The sequence below is a fragment of the Equus przewalskii genome, chromosome 6 (genome assembly GCF_037783145.1).
Source record: "Equus przewalskii isolate Varuska chromosome 6, EquPr2, whole genome shotgun sequence".
Taxonomy (NCBI): Eukaryota; Metazoa; Chordata; class Mammalia; order Perissodactyla; family Equidae; genus Equus; species Equus przewalskii.
The window spans coordinates 79,626,897-79,645,910 of NC_091836.1; the positions used below are offsets into that span (position 1 = coordinate 79,626,897).

General features: G+C 40.1%; 1 protein-coding gene across 8 annotated transcripts in view; it reads right to left on the minus strand.

Moving 5' to 3' along the window:
• The window catches only part of SBF2 (SET binding factor 2), a 473,818-nt gene extending 454,804 nt beyond the window's left edge, over nucleotides 1-19,014 (minus strand). For 2 of the 8 annotated variants that reach the window (XM_070626325.1, XM_070626323.1), the window contains exon 1: nucleotides 18,771-19,001. In XM_070626325.1, coding sequence (XP_070482426.1) covers nucleotides 18,771-18,825 — 55 coding nt within the window. In that variant the 5' untranslated portion in view covers nucleotides 18,826-19,001. Of the gene's footprint in view, nucleotides 1-18,770 lie in introns of all 8 variants that reach the window. The other 6 variants (XM_070626326.1, XM_070626324.1, XM_070626327.1 and 3 more) reach the window with 5 other exon arrangements.

A 19,014-nucleotide genomic window follows, 5' to 3' on the forward strand; every position in this document is an offset into this window, starting at 1 on the left:
CTCCCCAAAGCCCCCCAGTACATAGTTGTATATTTTTAGCTGTGGGTCCTTCTAGTTGTGGCATGTGGGATGCCGCCCCAGCATGGCCCAATGAGCGGTGCCATGTCCTCACCCAGGATCCCAACTTGTGAAAGCCTGGGCCTCAGAAGCAGAGTGCGGGAACCCAACCACTCGGCCACGGGGCTGGTCCCTCAGCGATTTTTTTCTAATTAAAATCTTCCTGAAGGAAATGAGAGTATAAACTGATACAATCTTTCTGGAAAACAACTGAGCAATATACCTCAAAACTATTTTTTTTAATGTTCTTTTGGATTTCAGGAATGGTGGAACCAGAAGTCTAAATGATGTTCCAAACAGTTCTGTCTCTCTCTTCATTTTTTGGTTATATTTGCCTCTGTCCAATATCCAAACAAACCCTCTAAACACGGCAGAGAAAACACACATTGTCAGCCGCAACTTAGTCCTAGTGTCCTACCTTAGTCATCCCTGTAGAAAGAGTGACTTTCTTGTTCCTTCCAAAAGAAAAGTCCCAGGAATGGCTCTAATTGGCCCAGCTTAAGGTAGGAGGTGGGAGTAATTAGGACTGACACTTTCCTGGAACCACGGGGAATAGAGGACACACTTCCCAAAGGAAGGGATGCTGAGCAGAAAATTAACGTATGTACATATCCTTTGACCCAGCAATTCCACTTCCAGGAATTAAAACTTACACTATTATTGTGTGCCAGACACGATTTAAATAATTTACAAGAATTAACTCATGTAATCTTCACAACAACTCTATGACATAGATACTACTATTTATTATTATCCCATTTTAGAGATACAGAAACTCAGACACAGAAAACTTAAGTAACTTGTCTAAGGCCAGAACTAGTAAGATGCAAAACCAGGAATCAAACACAGATCATCTGGCTCCATTCCATGCTTTTAACTACTAAATTTTACTGCTTTTTTTTTTTAAGACTGGTCCTGAACTAACATCTGTTGCCAATCTTTTTTTTTTTCTTCTTCTTCTTCTCCCCAAACCCCCCAGCACCCTAGTTACAGGTCCCTCTAGTTCTGCCATGTGGGATGCCACCTCAGCGTGGCCTGATGAGCGGTGCCATGCCCACACCCAGGATCCAAACTGGCGAAAGCCTGGGCCACCAAAGTGGAGCACAGGAACTTAACCACTCGACCATGGGGCCGGCACCCTACTGCCTCTTTCTTTATCTACTTATCCCAAGAAATTAAAGATGAATGCAAAGATCTAGCTAGGAGGATTCATCACAGCACTATTTACAGCAGCAAAAACTTAGAAATAACCAAACTGTCTAATCATAAGAGATTAATTGTAAAAATTATAATATGTACATTAAATTATAAATTAAAATGATAAAACACTTTAGCTAATAAAAACTAATGCTATAGGGGGCCAGCCTATGGCCGAGTTGTTAAGTTTGCTCCGCTTCAGGGCCTAGTGTTTCACTTGTTCGGATTCTGGGCAAGGACATGGTACCACTCGTCAGCCCACGCTGAGGTGGCATCCCACACAGCACAATCAGAGGCACTCACAACTAGAATATACAACTATGTACTGGGGGCTTTGGGGAGAAGAAGAAGAAAAAAAAAAAAGGAAGCTTGGCAACAGATGTTAGCTCAGGTGCCAATCTTTAAAATAAAAAAAAAATAATGTTATAATATATATTTAGAATGTGGAAAGCTGCTAATAATATACAGTCAAGTTCAAAAAACACAGACTGCATAAAGGAACAGATGCTACGAACTTGTTTTGTAATAATAAAAAAGAAATGATACATATAGATACACATGGATGCACAAAAAAATCTCTGGAAAGACATTTGTTAAAATGTCAGCAGTACACCACTTCACACCCACTAGGATGACAGATAACAACAAAGGAGCAGCAACTGCAAAGTCAAGGAGAACAATCTTGATTCCTTAGGAGAGCGGTATGTAGTTCACTATAGTTGAGGCTTACTTATTGGCCAATTATAAGCTACTCACATAATTTCCTTAAGTCTTTCAACAATTTCTTCAACAGCTTCAAATCTCATGACCCACAAGTACATATAACTCTTGGCAAACATGATGATTTCACCATATCATTTCCTTAAAATTATCCAATAAAAATAAATAATCCCTAGTGAGCCTCCATGTAATATGTACATAAAAGACCAGTTGTGCTATTTTGGTTTGGTTTCTTAATTAGATGCTTTGGTAACTAATTATTCTGTTTAAACATTAGTAGGAAAAAAAACCTCATTATACAAGAGAGTAAAAAGAAAGCAATAGGACAGCTTTCAGAAACCATTACTTCAACTTAACTGTACAAATTAAATCAGTCCAGGATTTAGATGTTTTTGGACTTAAGCTATTGTTTTTTAAAAACTGCTTCAACTTTCATGCTTACTGAGTAATAAAAACAGTATCATTATTTGTTCAGATTAAAATCAAACAGGAAAGATTACAAAGCATCAATTAAAAATAAATATAAACCCACAGTTCTACAAAACTTATTTTTCTTTTAAAAGTAACAGAAAATATGATGCTTGTTTAGCTGTGCTTTGATTTGTACATGAATGTTATGACCACGTTTCTAGGTAATATCAAAGTTTTGTCAATGCTGGGACCATGGGTAGAAAACAGGTACCAATACAAAGATGGCCTCTCCCCACACTTGTGTATGTGTAACTCTCCTTTTCTTGTGCTGAATTCTAATACAGCAGACCAGATGGTGCTGTATTTTAAGGCCTGTGGGTAAGGAAGGGAAGATCTCCTGATATAATCTCCATAAGATCTCCTCGTATAATCATCCAGACGAGACAGATCCTTGGACAGGAAACTAGAGGCAAGAAGGTGGACCGTAGATAGATCTGGCAGGAATGGACTGTCTGGCCCCCACCTAGGGCCTAGACTTAGGCAGACCTGTCGAAAGGAAAGATGATCTCAACTACGTGATGGCAGGCCAGAAACCAGGTAGGACAGTATCTCTTTAGGAGACCACAAACCAAAAAGGAGTAAAGTATACCTTGCAAGCCAGATGACTAACTTAAAAATTACTCTCTGGCTTCAATACCCTTTTGATTTGTTTTTAGCCTTTATATAAGTCTTATTTCAATGTTCCAGCCTTGCTTTCAGCTGTGTGTCAGCAAATAAAAGAGAAATGACTGAGTCGGGAGGGAGTTATTTGGGTCAGAATGTTAAGGAAAAAGTGGCATTCCATGAGAACACTGGAGAAATAGAAGAATTGGAGCTCTGAGGTCAAGTCAGCCCCTCCCATGTGGTGGCTTTTTTTCCACTGCCAACCTTGGAAGACTGGGGTTTCATTTTATTAGGAGAACCAGAAAGTTTCTAGAACCAAATTAACTGCAACAAGACCTGAAGCGAGAAGTACTATAGTCAAGAGTCAGCAACTTTCTGTAATGTCTGAAAGTTTTACAAGTATGTATTACTACAATAAGTAAAACAAAAAACATTTTAGAAATAGACAGGTCAGTCAAAGCAGGTATATACTGATGCACTAGAACCACGACAGTATGAGTCAAAACTGGGTAAGAAAACAGATAAGCAGAGTTTCTAATCACCTGGACAGAAGAATTCAAGAGTTAAGCAGAAAAGATCAGTCGGAAAGTAGGTCTACAAGTAGGTAAAGTCAAGATGTGAGTAAAACAGGATGCACAGATTATAGAAAAAGGAGACCAGACCGCCAGTCTGAAATCAAAGTCAATTAACCTGCTTCCTATGAAAGTAAGCACTTGTCCCAAGGTGGTACCCCAATTGTGCTTGTAGGTGTGAAAGCACATCACTTTAAAAGAATGTAGTGGCAATCTCTGAATTCCAAGACCAAAAAAAGGTATTTTAATCCTTAGGAGCCTAATTCTCCACTGGGACAACTCAGTGGGTACAACACCCATCTCCCTATAATATCCTACTTCCACAATGTAAAACTGAAATATTTTATTTGTTAGACGTATTAAATATTGTTTTAATTTCATGTTTTTAATTTCTAAGGTAAACTATCTATATACCTTACGAAACTAAAATTACTTTTACTTATGTGACTTTTCATTAACTTTTATTCTATGGCCTTAACAGTCTTTCATAAAAAACAGGTTTGCAAGGGGCTGGCCCGGTGGCTCAGTGGTTAAGTGCACACATTCCACTTTGGTGGCGTGGGGTTTGCCAGTTCGGATCCCGGGTACGGACATGGCACCACTTGGCATGCCATGCTGTGGAAGGCGTCCTACATATAAAGTAGAGGAAGATGGGCACGGATGTTAGGTCAGGGCCAGTCTTCCTCAGCAAAAAGAGGAGGACTGGCAGCAGATGTTAACTCAGGGCTAATCCTCCTCAAAAAAAAACAGGTTTGCAAATCCTCCTCAGTTCCAAGGCTGCAACAGAATCTTAAACAAACAAAACAAAATACCAATATGCTAGGAGAGGTAAAACAAAAATTGTTCCTTGGGGAACAGATAACACAAACAATTCACTGTCCCAAACTAGTATTTTAGAATAAAATGAAATTCTATAGCTCTATCCATTTTCAATTATATGTGCCTGTGAAGGTCTGCTAAGTGCCTTCTTAAAACAGCCTTTAAAAGTGTGTGTAAGGACTTGGTCCATGAGGTAGCGGTTAAGTTCGGCGTGCTCCCCTTCAGCAGCTGCAGTTCACGGGCTCAGATCCCAGGTGCAGACCTACACGACTCATCAGCCATGCTATGGCGGCAACCCATATGTAAAGTGGAGGAAGACTGACAACAGATGTTAGCTCAGGGCTGATCTTCCTCAGGAAAAAAAAAGTATGTAAAACAATGTGATGTTTCATGGCTGTGTCTGAATTTATGTGGTATTCATAACACCACAGGTTACAAGATGATTTAGGTTTCAAAACTTGAAAATTCTCAAGTTTTGGTCACAGTTATAATCAGATAAAGCATTAAGTTTAAGAAGCTTGAAAAGAAGCAATTTTTTTCTGAGATTATAGCTAATGATCTTTTAACAGTGATCACTTTGCATAGTTTAACACTTACATTCTACAAAAGACTTTGCTGATAAGGGGAAAAAATGTTTCTCACCATAATTAGGAGTCCGGAATCACCTGTTATACCAAAAAATAGCAACCATACTTTGCAACAGAAAAATATTTTCAAAAGCAAGGTCATCTTCCTGACTGCCAAAGTTCTCCTATGGAAACTTTTGAACCTCTTGTGTAACAGGTTTTTAAATTTTCTTTTCCAAAGTATCAAGAATTTCAACTCCAGGAGCTGGCCTGGTGGCACAGCGGTTAAGTGAGCACTTTCCGGTTCTCGGCAGCCCGGGGTTCGCCAGTTCAGATCCTTGGTGCGGACATGGCACCACTTGGCAAAAGCCAAGCTGTGGTAGGCGTGTCACATATAAAGTAGAGGAAGATGGGCACGGATGTTGGCTCAGGGCCAGTCTTCCTCAGCAAAAAGAGGAGGATTGGCAGTAGTTAGCTCAGGGCTGATCTTCCTCAAAAAGAAAAAGAATTTCAACTCCAAAGATGAAGTACAGAAGGACAAGAAAAAAATGCAATGAAAAGTGACTGGCCTCTGAAAATAGTTGGAAAAAAAAACTATCAAAACTATCTTAGCTGCTCTAATATAATCTTCATTTATTACTTATCAGTTCTCTTCTGGTCCCAATATTTCAGCCAAACTGAGGATCTACTCATTGTTTATCACTTCAGTGTCTTTGCCATCACTACTGTCCCCTCAACCGAAACCCCTTGCCTATTCCTCTTCCTCACTCTTCTTCAACCACTTCCCTGAGGCCCTGCTATGTATTTACAAAGAAAAGTTTTGATTTAAAGTCAGAAAGTCAAGTTCAAGTCCCATTTAATCCCATTTAATCCCATTTACGACCCAGATGAAAGTGGGCAAGCTTTTAAGCTTTGATGGACCCCACAGGGTAACTCATTGTCTTACTAGGAAGAGTCATTGAGAGAGATAATGTATGCGAAAACACGGAATTTTCACTTTTTACTTTTTTTTTTTTTTAAGCGAGGAAGATTGGCCCTGAGCTAACATCTGTGCCAATCTTGCTCTATTTTTTGGGTGTAGGTCCACACCTAGGAACTGAACCTGGGCAGCTGAAGTGGAGCACGCCGAACTCAACCACTAGGCCACCAGGGTTGGCCTTACAAAATTACTTTTTAAAAATCAAGTCTTATATTTAGCACTGTTCTGTCCAGATAAATTTCCTAATATTTACAAACAGCTAGCGTTATAAAAACTGCATGAACCATTGTGTTTGTAGTGGGTTGAATACTGTCCCCCCAAAATTCGTGTCCACCAGAACCCTAGAATGTGACCTTATTTGAAAATAGGGGTTTTGCAGAGGTAATTAGTTAAGGATCTCAAGATGAAATCATCCTGGATTTAAAATAGGCCCTAAATCCAATGATCAGTGTCTTTATAAGAGAAAGGAGAAGGAGATCTGGACACAGAGACACAGAAAAGGCCATGTGAAGACAAGGCAGAAATTAGAGTGACGCTAGTACACATCAAGGAAGCCTAGGACCACCAGAAGCTGGAAGACCAAGGAAGGTTCTTCTCTAGAGTCTCCAGAGGGAGCACTGCCCTCCTGGCTCCTTGACCTCAGACTTCCAGGCTTCAGAGCTGCGAGAGAATAAGTGTCTGCTGTTTTAAGCCACACAGTTTGTGAGAGTTTGCTATCGAAGCCCTAGGAAACTAAGACAGTGTTGGAGAGCCAACCTGTAGCTATTACACAATATATCGTACTACTGTTAAGACATCTTAAAACGTGAGGATTATTTCTCTGGTACTTCCCTATAACAGTGTTAATACTCCCTTAAAACACAAGCATTTTTCTTTTCTCTTCTTAATCTTTTCTTCCTGTACTCTATACTCCAGAATAATCTGGAACTGCACGTAGAACAAAAAATATATAGCCTGTTTGAAATTAATTTAAACTTAAGCAGCAACTGTATGAAATATTTACATAGGCAAAATTATTTTTCATTCATTTTTTCAGTAAACAATAGAACACTTACAGATATACTGAAAAAAATCTATTTTCTGAAAAATTCTACAATGAAGACACTGATCAGTATAAGGAAAAGTAAAATAATTACAAAATTATAAAAGTCATATTTTCCTTCACAATGTAGACTACGGAAATGAGAATTTTAAATGAACAGCATTTACTTTATAAACAATTTCATATGGGCCAGCCCCATGGCCGAGTGGTTAAGTTCACATGCCCCACTTTGGCGGCCCAGGGTTTCGCTGGTTCAGATCCCGAGTGCAGACATGGCTCTGCTCATCAGGCCACACTGAGGTGGCGTCCCACATAGCACAACCAGAAGGACCCACAACTAGAATATACAACTATGTACTAGGGGGCTTTGGGAAGAAGAAAAGGGGGAAAAAAAAATTCACAACCCAAATAACACTCAAATTCAGCAACAATTAAATAACAGGAAATTAAATCTTGTGATATTTAATGATCTCAGTTTTGACAATAGCCATGTTTTAAAATTAAGAAATAATAGTCCACCAACACAATAATTTAGTCAATGGCTTCACTTTTATAATAGTTTTTAATGAAGGTGATAACATGTTGGGCACAATGACCTTCAATATATAAATTAACCTATAACTGGGAAATAAAATTGCTGCTCAAAAAGTTGTTTTGAGAGGTTTGTTAGGTTTCTTGGGAATTCATTATTTAGATTCTTGTATTTAAAATTTAAAATCTCACCCTGAAACTTCTCGCTTAGCACACTTCACCACTCTTTTCCCAATACTTCCCTGTCTGTTAATGCTAAGTTTACCCATAGATTTCTGGTTCTATAACATGTCTATGTGACTTGTCACCTCCCACAAAGTCCCACAGCTGATAAGCGACATGTTTTGATGTACACCATTATAAAATATCTCTAGGATTAATGAAATGGTAATTTCATTTTCCAAAGTCCACACTCTTTAGAGGGAAGGAATCAGAACTCACTGATAGACCTGTATCTTGTACACATGTACTTGAGACCCCAAGTCCCGAGGAAGTTTCTTCCCATACCTATCCCCACACTCCAGCATCAATTGCTCTCATTCCACTGATTTCCACTCTTCTACCTTCATGTATGCTCAAATCTATCCAATACTTTTCTTTTTTTTTAAAGATTGGCACCTGGGCTAACAACTGTTGCCAATCTTCTTTTTTCTTTTTTTCTGCTTTTTCTCCCCAAATCTGCCCGGTACATAGTTGTATTTCTAGTTGTGGGTCCTTCTAGTTGTGGCATGTGGGACGCCACCTCAGCATGGCCTGACAAGCAGTACCATATCTGCACCCAGGATCCAAACCGGCCAAACCCTGGGCCGCACAAGCAGAGCACGCGAACTTAACCACTCGGCCATGGCGCCAGCCCCAATTTTTTAAAACTCTCATTGGACCTCATTATTTCTGCAATTCAATTCAAACATGTCTGAATCAGCTGACAATTCTGGGATACAAAGAAATAAAGTAACTTTTATCCTAAAGAGAAAGCATTCAAAGTTTTCCAACCAGATATTCTTACCTCTCAAAATCAGACGACTCAAACAAATGGTCCTCATCTGCTGCCTCCACTTTCTATTCTTTCTCTTGCTTTAAGTTTTGCAGTCTGGTCTACAACACAACATTCCAGCTTAAATAATTCTGGGGTAAGACTATGCTTGATATAAATTCTCAAAAGACAGCACGGTGCTCTGGAGTATAGGTGTCACGAAACTTCTAGTCCAGGATTTGCCACTCGATAGCTGTGTAACCATTCACAAGTGTGTGTGGGGGCGGGGGGAGGAGTGTAGTGTCTGTGTGAATGGACAGGCATACCTGTTCCTTATCCATAAATTGGACTGAATTAGATGATCTGAATAGTTAACTTTCAACTCTAAAATTTTATGAAATGCAAAGATCTTCATTAATTCCACATCTCACTGATCTCTATCTGCCACACCTGACATGGAAAAACATTCCCTTACTTTCTATGACTCTGGATTCCGATATCATTCACCTCTGTGTATCTGGATTAAGATTAGCTACATGCAACAGAAAACTCTATAATAGTTTAAACATACAAGGTTATAGTCTTTCATGTAAAAACAAAAAAATCCAGAAAGGTAGCTATAACAATCTCGCTATAAGTCATTAGGGACCCAGGTTCTTTCTAGCTTTGTGCTCTGATATCTCTAGGGTGTAGACCCTTATCTACATGGTCCAAGATGGCTGGTGGAGCTCTAGTCTTTATATCAGCATGCCAGTCTCGGGAAAGAGAAAAACTAGAAAGGCATACCCTCATCCTTTAAGAATACTTTCGGGATACTGTGCTCACCATTTCCACTTACATTCAACTGACCAGAACTTATTCACATGTTTCTATCTGTTAGAAACTTGAAAACAGTCTCTCTTCTGCATGGCCACATGACTAGCCAAAAATCATGGGTTCTATCACCATCGAGGAGAAAAATGGCTATTGAGGAAAACTAAATGTCTCTCCCAAACTCTCTGACCCCTTCTTCTATGGTTCCTTTTATTTTCCATCCTCTTAGCAACAGTGTTCCCCAAAGCTCAGCCCTTGGTCCTCTATTCTTGTGTCTCTACACCGACTTTCTGAGGGCACTCACACAGTGTCACAGCTCTATTTAATCTAATGATTCTCAAGTCTTTGTGTCCAGCCCCTACTTGTCCCATCTTTTGAAGTCTCCATTTGAATGGCTATAAAATAAAACCCATTACCTGCCAAGCTCACAAAGACACACAAGTAATTTTAAAAGAAAAGCATTTTTGATCTTCTTATTTAAATGACAGTATCCAAGTATCCCAGACCTTCAGGTTTGGAATTTTGAAGTCACCTCTGACTCCTCTCTCTACTTCCCACAAGCCATAAGTTGCAGGTCATAGTGAGCTTCTAAAAAGAAATGAAATAAATTGGACTACATGAAGTTTATATAGCATATGACTTGGGACATGCATTTATCAAACTGGCTTTGGCCCCCCACAACACTACCGTAATGTTCTAAAGTCACTACCCAAATTATCAAGTCCATGGGCCTCTTTGCTATAGACTGTTTGTGTCCTCCCAAAATTCCTATGTTGAAATCTAACTCCCCATGTGATAGCATTTGGAGGTGACTTACCTCATTTGGTGGGATAAGTATCCTTATAAAAGAGACCCTAGAAAGCTCCCTTGTCCCTTCCACCATGTGAGCACACAGTGAGAAGACGGCTATCTATAAGCCAGGAAGTGAGCCCTAACAAGCCCCTGAATCTGCCCGTGCCTTGATCTTGGACTTTCTAGCCTCCAGAACTGTGAGAAGTAAATGTCTGTGGTTTAAGTCACTCAGTCTATGGTAATTAGTCATAGCAGCCCAAACGGACTAGGACACTATGTCAAGTCTTAATTATACATGATATCTTCAGAGCATTTGACATTTATTCATCATTTCCTCCTCCTCAAAATTCTCTACACCCACTTTGCATCCTAACACACTATCTTGGTTCTCTTGCCATATCTCTTACAACTCCTATTCAGTTTCCTGGCTGCTACTGCTCTATCTACCTCTTTTTTTCTTTTTTAAAGATTTTATTCTTTTCTTTTTCTCCCCAAAGCTCACCAGTACATAGTTGTGTATTTTTAGTCATGGGTCCTTCTAGTTGTGGCATGTGGGACGCCACCTCAGCATGGCTTGATGAGCAGTGCCATGTCTGCGCCCAGGATCGGAACCAGTGAAACCCTGGACCAACGCAGCAGAGCACGCGAACTTAACCACTCAGCCACGGGGCTGGCCCCGTATCTACCTCTTAAATATTGAATTTTCTCTGGGCTTAATTCTTAGGCACTCCTCTTTTCACCCCATACACATTTCCTAAACAATCTCATTTTTTCTTTATATCTGACAATCAACTGGCTATTGATAATTGCCATATTAAACCTTTAATCTTCACTTCTTTCCTTACCTCCTGATCCAGATATCTAAACACCTAAATGACAGCTCTACCTTGATTAGAGGCAGGCACCTTTAATTCAACATATCCAAAACTAAGCTCGGCATTTCTTTCTCTCATCCAAATTCATTTCTTCTCCCGAATTCCCTATTTGCATGATTCACAGCATCATACTCACCCAATTGCCCAGGCTAGAAACTCTGTTACCCTCAAGCACTCTTTTTCCTTTACCCCTCACAACTACTCATTAGTAAATTTTGCTAATTTGAGCTTTCAAATTTCTCCAGAATCCAGACCTTCCTTTCTACTCCCACTGTAAAAGCTCCTGAGTCTTCTCACACTGGTCTTTCTCCCTCCAGTCCATTGCCATTTGAATCACATTTCTACCTTGTTTCTTGCTTTTCAAGAACCCCCACTTTTCAACAGATCCCACTGTCCACAGAGTCAAGGCTAAATTCCATTGCCTGATATACAGAGCTTTTCACAATCTGACTCCAACCCACGTCAGCATCAAAGCTCACCTGAATTCCCATCTACATTATACTTCTTGTCATTCCTGGAACAAGACATTCACATGTTTACATGTTTTTCTCTCTGCCTGCAATCTCCCCTACTCTCTTTTCCACATGGCAAAAGCTTTATTCATCCCACATAACTCGGCTTAAACAATCTCTCATAAGAAGTCTTCCCTTTCCCTCAGTAAAGTGAATCCATCTTCTTCATTATCATCACTTATTTCAAGACTGTCCCTATTAGTGACTAAGTTAGAGACAGTCTTATTCTTTACTCATTTATTTTTGTTCTAGCACTTAGCACAATGCCTGGAAAAGCAATAAATTCTTGTCAAATCAATGAATTACAAATGCTTCTTGTCAGTGGCAACAAATAGCAACCAAGAAATCCTAAGTACTTCAATACAGAATGTGGGAGGGGGAGGGAACCCAGGTTGACTACAAATTACAATGGTTCAATAATGGTTCAATTATCAATTTTTTAAATGTTTCAAACTATGATATTTCAGGTATTATGCATAAATTTACCTTTTTAGCTTATCTCATGTACACCACTTAAATAAAACTGATGAAATACCTAAGAAATATTTCAAATGTTTTCTCTAATATACTTAAGCAGGTTAATATGAAAGAATACAAGAACCTCAATGATTATGATACTTTACTCCAGGTTAAATACCATCTAGACAAATGGATTAAATTCTAAATGCATTACTGGAAAACAAAAGTAAACAAAAAGAAAAAAAGTAAAGGCACACAAAGGAATTAACTCATGTGGTCATTTTAAATTTTTCTTGGCTAGGGGCCAGCCCCGTGGCCGAGTGGTTAGGTTCCCGCGCTCCGCTTCAGCGGCCCAGGGTTTCACTGGTTTGAATCCTAAGCACCAACACGGCACTGCTCATCAGGCCATGCTGAGATGGCATCCTACATGCCACAACTAGAAGGACCCACAACTAAAAATGCACAACTATGTACCGGGGGCTTTGGGAGAAAAAGGAAAAATAAAATCTTAAAAATAAATAAATAAATTTTTCTTGGCTAAATCTCAGTAAAGGTAGAAATAAGAAAAATTAAAAGTTGGTCAAATAACTTCACCTATTAAAACAAATGATATTTCTTGGGGCTGACCCCGTGGCCGAGTGGTTAAGTTCTCGCACTCTGCTGCAGGTGGGCCAGTGTTTCGTTGGTTCGAATCCTGGGCGTGGACATGGCACTGCTCATCAAACCACGCTGAGGCAGCGTCCCACATGCCACAACTAGAAGGACCCACAACGAAGAATATACAACTATGTACCGGGGGGCTTTGGGGAGAAAAAGGAAAAAAATAAAATCTTTAAAAAAAACAAAAAACAAAAAGCAAATGATATTTCCTAATTATTGTGCCACAGTACATATGCAAAGTCTGGAAAATACACTCTTAATTTCAAATTTCCAAAATCAAACTTATAAAAATCAGCGGTTTTCAAGCTATGTTCTCCCCAGCATGACACTAGTGTTACAGGAACACAAAACTGAAAATAACTTAAATACTTAAATATCCAATAATAAAGCGAATGATGAAGTTAAATTGATATACCCATAAGATGTAATAATTCAGCCAATGAAGATTATATTTTTCTGGAATTTTATAGAATAACTTTTCCTTATGTCATCAACGTTACAGAAAAAACAAGGATATTATGAGTATCTTTTTAATCTTCCTTATAGTTTTTAAACTTTTTATTTTGAGATAGTTGTAAGAAATAATACAAAAATCCCATTTCTCTTTACCCAGCTTCCCTCAATGGTAACATCTTGCAAAATTATAGTATAATATTAACACCAGGATATTGACATTAATCCAATCTACGTTCTTATTCAGATTCCCCCAGTTAGATTGTACTCATTTGTTTGTGTTTGTGTGTGTGTGTGTGTGTGTGTATTTAGTTCTATGCAATTTTATCATATATTTAGGTTCGTGTATCCACCACCTGGTCAACATAAGAAACAGTTCTATCACCACAAAAATCTGTTACTCTTCTATAGCCACACTCCCCTCCCATACTCCTTCCTTATAGTTTTTTGTATTTTCCGTATTTTCAGCAATTATGTATTCATTCAATGCATCTTTATTAATCACCCGCTATATGCCAAGTACTGTTCTTTGTATACAATTCAAGTAGCATGTATTAACTATTTTTTCCAGTCTGTAAAAGTAATTTTTCAAATGACAACGTTTTATTTTCTTTCAATTCAATTTTAAATAGAAATATGATATACAACGGAATACTACTCAGACATAAAAAAAAAGACGAAATCTTGACATGTGAGACAACAGTGATGGACCTGGAGGATGCTATACTAAGCAAAATAAGTCGGATAGAAAAAGCCAAATATCGTATGATTTCACTTACATATGGAAGATACAAACAACAACAAACAAACACAGACAACAGATTAGTGGTTACCAGAGGGGACGGATAGTGGGGGGAGGGCAAAATGGGGTAAAGGGGCACATTTGTACCGTAACGGGTAACAACTAGACTTTTGGTGGTGAACACGATGCAGGCTATACAGAAGTTAACATACATTGATGTACACCTGAAATCTATGTTATAAACCAATGTTACTCAATAAAAACATGTTAAAAAGAGAAATATGAAAAAATTAACTAAAAATATTATTAATCGAAAAGACATTTTAGGAACAAAAATAAAGAGTGTGTTGGATGAATAATTCTAGAACACTCTGGTATTAAATACAGAACATTTCAGTATCATATTATCATAATATGATTAGCTTTTATAGAGATTTAGGTAACAAAATCATACTATATTCTGAAAAAAGCTTTATAATAGTTTTCAGAATCAATTAGGTTTATTCATCACTTATAATTCAAACAAGTACACAGATTTAGTGGATTTTCTTCCAGTAAGTTTTTACAAAGGGTTTTACATTAAAAATACTCAAAGGCCACAACTTAAGATATAAAAGTATTCCAATGTCTAAAAAGTGACCCAAATTAAAACATCTGCTCTTAAAAAGACACTGTTAAGAAAATGAAAAGGCAGGTCACAGACTGGAAGAAAATATTTGCAAAACACCCGATAAAGATTTGTATCTAGAATTAAAAAAAAACAAAACACCTCAATAAGAAGAAGTCAAACAATCCAATAAAAAAGAAAACTTGATCACTTTATAAAAAATATTCAAACGCAATATGCACATGAAAAGGTGATCAACATCATTAGTCACCAGGAAAATGCAAACTGAAACCACAATGAGATACCACTATATATCCACCAGCATGGCTAAAATTTTTTTAATTTTAGATAATAAAAATAAAATAAAAAGATTGATGAGAACTCTCATATCTTGCTGGTAAATATGCAAAATGATACAGCTAGTTTGCAAAACAGTTTGGCAGTTTCATATAAAGTTAAAAAGACACTTATCATATGACCCAGCAATTCTTCTCCTAAGCATTTATCTAAAAGAAATGAAACCATACGAACACTCAAAGATCTGTATGCAAATGTTCAGAACAACTTTGTTCATAAAGCCAAAAACTGGAAACTCAAACGTCCACCAACTGGCGGATGGATAAACAAATTGTATTATAGCCTGCAATAAAAAGGAACAACTGACAATACATACAAGATGGATAAATAGCAAATGTATTTTTCTAAGTGAAAAAAAGCCAGACATAAAAAACTATACAATTCCATTTATACGACATTCTAGAAAAGACAAAAACTTCCGGACAGAAAACAGATCAGTGACTGCCAGAGGCTAGGGAGGGAACTGACTGCAAAGGCGCACAAGAGAATCTTCTGGAGGGATGGAAATGTTCTATATCTATATCTTGACTGTGGCAGTGGCTACACTTTTGTATACACCTGACAAAACTCACTGAACTGTTCAGTTAAGAAGGTGAATTTATTGCATGTAAATGATACGTTAATAAACATGACTAAAGAAACATCACAAGTTAAAAAAAAAAAAAAGATACATTTCACTATTGAGATTCTACAGTTTATAAAAGTTTCCGGATTTTGTTACTTAAAAAAAATAATCTTCCGGGGCTGGCCCCGTGGCCGAGCGGTTGAGTTCGCGCGCTCCGCTGCAGGCAGCCCAGTGTTTCGTTGGTTCGAATCCTGGGCTCGGACATGACACTGCTCATCAAACCACGCTGAGGCAGCGTCCCACATGCCACAACTAGAAGGACCCACATCGAAGAATATACAACTATGTACCGGGGGGCTTTGGGGAGAAAAAGGAAAAAATAAAATCTTTAAAATAAATAAATAAATAAATAAATAATCTTCCTTTTCCCTGCTGTGGGGTGGGGTGGAGATTGTCAGAGCCCAAGTGAATCAAGGAGGGAGTCCACATGGGGAGGAACTGGCGAATGTGTTCAGTCAGAGACCAAGCGCCATAAGGAGGGTGTCAATGCAGAGTGGCAACCGGGCATGGGGCACTGGGTCCGAAGAGAGCGAGGAGGTCGTCTTCACAGGGAAGTGTAGGGTGTCAGAGCCTAAGTGGGGTGAGAAGTATATCCAGTATACCCACCAACAGTGGGGAAGGTGACATGCGGAGTCAGAGCCAGAGCACATTAAGGAGGCTGTCCTTACATTGGGACACCCTGGCATGGGCTGTTAGATCCTGACAGAGGCAGAAAGGTGGGAGACAGACAATGAAGAATCTCAGCCCAGCAGAAAGAGGAAGGCATCCAGGAGAGGAAGTTGGAGCAGCAAAGATGAAAGATTGGTTAAACACAGGGAGACTAAATGAATAAGTAAATATATTAAGGATAATGGGAGCCAGGTTTCTGTCAGAGAAGACCATTACAAATATGAAAAAAGGAAAAACTAGAATGGATCCTGGAGTGTGGGACTGAAACAGAGGTAGTAGAATGAACTCATGGTTTTCAATATATACAGATAAATAAATATAGACATAAATGTGTGCATCTGTGTGTAAATACATATATTTCCCTGCTCTGTCCATTAACAGCACCAGGAGCAGTTAGTAACCCAATAGCAATAAACACACTAGCACTGAGATCTTAGCTTCTAAACGTTATTCTCCACTAAAAGGATGCAGGGCTCCCTAGAGAAATGGCCGATTCTAGGACTAAGGCAGGGGCAGTACAAGATAAGCCGAGAACATCTTCTTGTGCCAAAAAGTAAAGACATGCTCAAAGAATGATGGGGGCACGTCACAAGAACACAGAAGCCAGCTTGAAAGGGCTCTCATTGGCCAAAGGAGGAAGAATTTGAACACCAAAATAAACAGTAACAGAATATAATCTGCTAAAAAAACCCAGAAAACCATGAATCCTTATAGATATGAATACTGGGATACATTAAAAGTTTGATGAGGAACAAAATATTTACATAGTTAAAAGTACTCACAAAAATTGTTTAATACATATTAACTTTATAGTGAGGAAATCTGCAGACATTGCTTATCTCAAGTAATCAAAGTGAAAATCACCAATAATGAGACAAACTGAAATTGCACACCACCCGACAGGATGCAACGAGCATCACTTCTGTGATGATATTCCTGCCCGAGTACATAACCTGTATGCATCCAATCATAAGAGAACAGATAATTCAAAATTGAGGGGCAGTCTACAAAATCTTCAGAAGTGTCAAGCTTATGAAGGTCGAGATAAGATGAAGGAATTGTTCCAGATTAAAGAGACATGACAAATAAATGCAACACATAATTCTGAACTGGATCCTTTTGTCAGTAAAGAGATCAATGGCACAATCAACAAAACTTGAACAGTATGAGACTTACATGGAGCTATCAGTGCTAATTTCCTGATTTTGACGATTGTTCTGTGATTATGTAGGAGAATATCTTTGTTTATAGAAAACACACACTAAAGCATTCTGGTGTGATAGGACATGAGGTCAGCAGCTTCCTCTCAAATGGATCAGGGGAAAAAAGTTCTTTGTACCGTACTGGCAAGTTTTCTGCAAGTTTGTGATTGTTTCAAATTTTTTAAAAGTGAGGGAAAAAACAGTATCGCTAAAAATGAAATAATGTTAAAAACGGTCATTCTTCACATTGTTAATCTTCGTAAGAAAGAGACACCAGACTATGCAAAATTACTAGGAAATAAAAAGCAAAATTTTGGAGCCTCAGGTCATGAGTAATGAAAGAGTAAAGAATATAAAAGGTTCTCACTAAAGGAAGTTATTAGGAGAGGAACAGCGAAAGGGGCAGTCGACCTAGAGTGGGTAGAACAATGGTATTCTGACGATACCAACGGCTGTAATCAACAGCAAAACACAATCTCAGCATCTCCTCTGAAAAATGAAGGGACTGTCTAGCTGATATTTAAAATTCCTTGCAAACGTGTGACCAGAATTACCCTGAAATAGATGTGCTTCCCCAACTCAATTTATTACATTATGCTTAGCTACACAGTAATACAAAGGAATACACATACAAAAGTAAACGTGCAGGAATCGTGAATTCTCCTAAGTTGCGGAAGTCCATAAATTAAATTAAAATGCGATGCACTTGCCAAATTGTTCCTTACGAAGAAAATCTTGTAACGGAGGAAAACAATTAAAACACACACTGAAGTGAAACAAGATCACCTTCTGCTGACCGTCCTTACTTAAATAAGTGTTCAGACTCATTCTGAACTGGCCGTCACATCTGTCCTGAAAGAACAGGGAACATTTCCTAGAAATGTTTCAAAGCGCAAGGATCCCCTTCCCTTCCCCGGCACCACGCGTTCACCGGGGCGGCGACCAGACGGGCCCCCAACAGCGCAGGGGAGAGGCAGCCCTGGACGCTCCGCACTTCCTTTTGGAGAGGACAGCCCCCTGCGTCACTCATTACTCACTCAGAATGCAGGGCAGAAGTTCATCCCCGAGGAACTTAGCACAGTAGGCTCCCACCCTCCCAGCCCTGCGGTCCTGGCCCAATCCCGCCGGCATCAGGGCGCTGCCCCCGGTACCCGGCGCCCTCCAGAGCAAGGGGGCCGGCGCCCAGACTCGCCCCAGCTGGGCAGCCCGGGCCCCGACGGACGCGGCCTCCCCCCGCCCCCGCCCCCGCCCCCGCCCCTCAAGCGGGCCCCTCACGCCCCCCGCGACGCGCAGCCCGGCCCACAAGGCCCGACGCCCGCCCGACGCCGGCCGGCCGCCCGCTCCGCCGCCGCCGAACCCGGCCCGGCCCTCCCCGCCTCCCGGCCGCGACGCCCGGCCCCGCAGAGCCCACTGGACGGCGGCCGGGGGGCGGGGGCGGGGAGGCCCGGGGGCGGCGCCCGCCCCACACCCTTACCTGGCTTCTCGTGGTCGTAGCCTACCACGATGAAGTAGTCGGCCAGCCGGGCCATGGCCGCCGCCGCCGCGCCCGAGAAGCGGGTGCCCGTCGCCGCCCTCGCCGCCGCCGCCCACCGGGCCCGGGAGGGCTCAGCATTTTCCCTGCAGCAGCCGCAGCGGCAGCGGCGGCACTTCAGCCATGTTTGACAACCGAGGCGCGCTCTGCGCCTGCGCCGCGCCTGGCGCCCGCTCTTCCCCCGCCC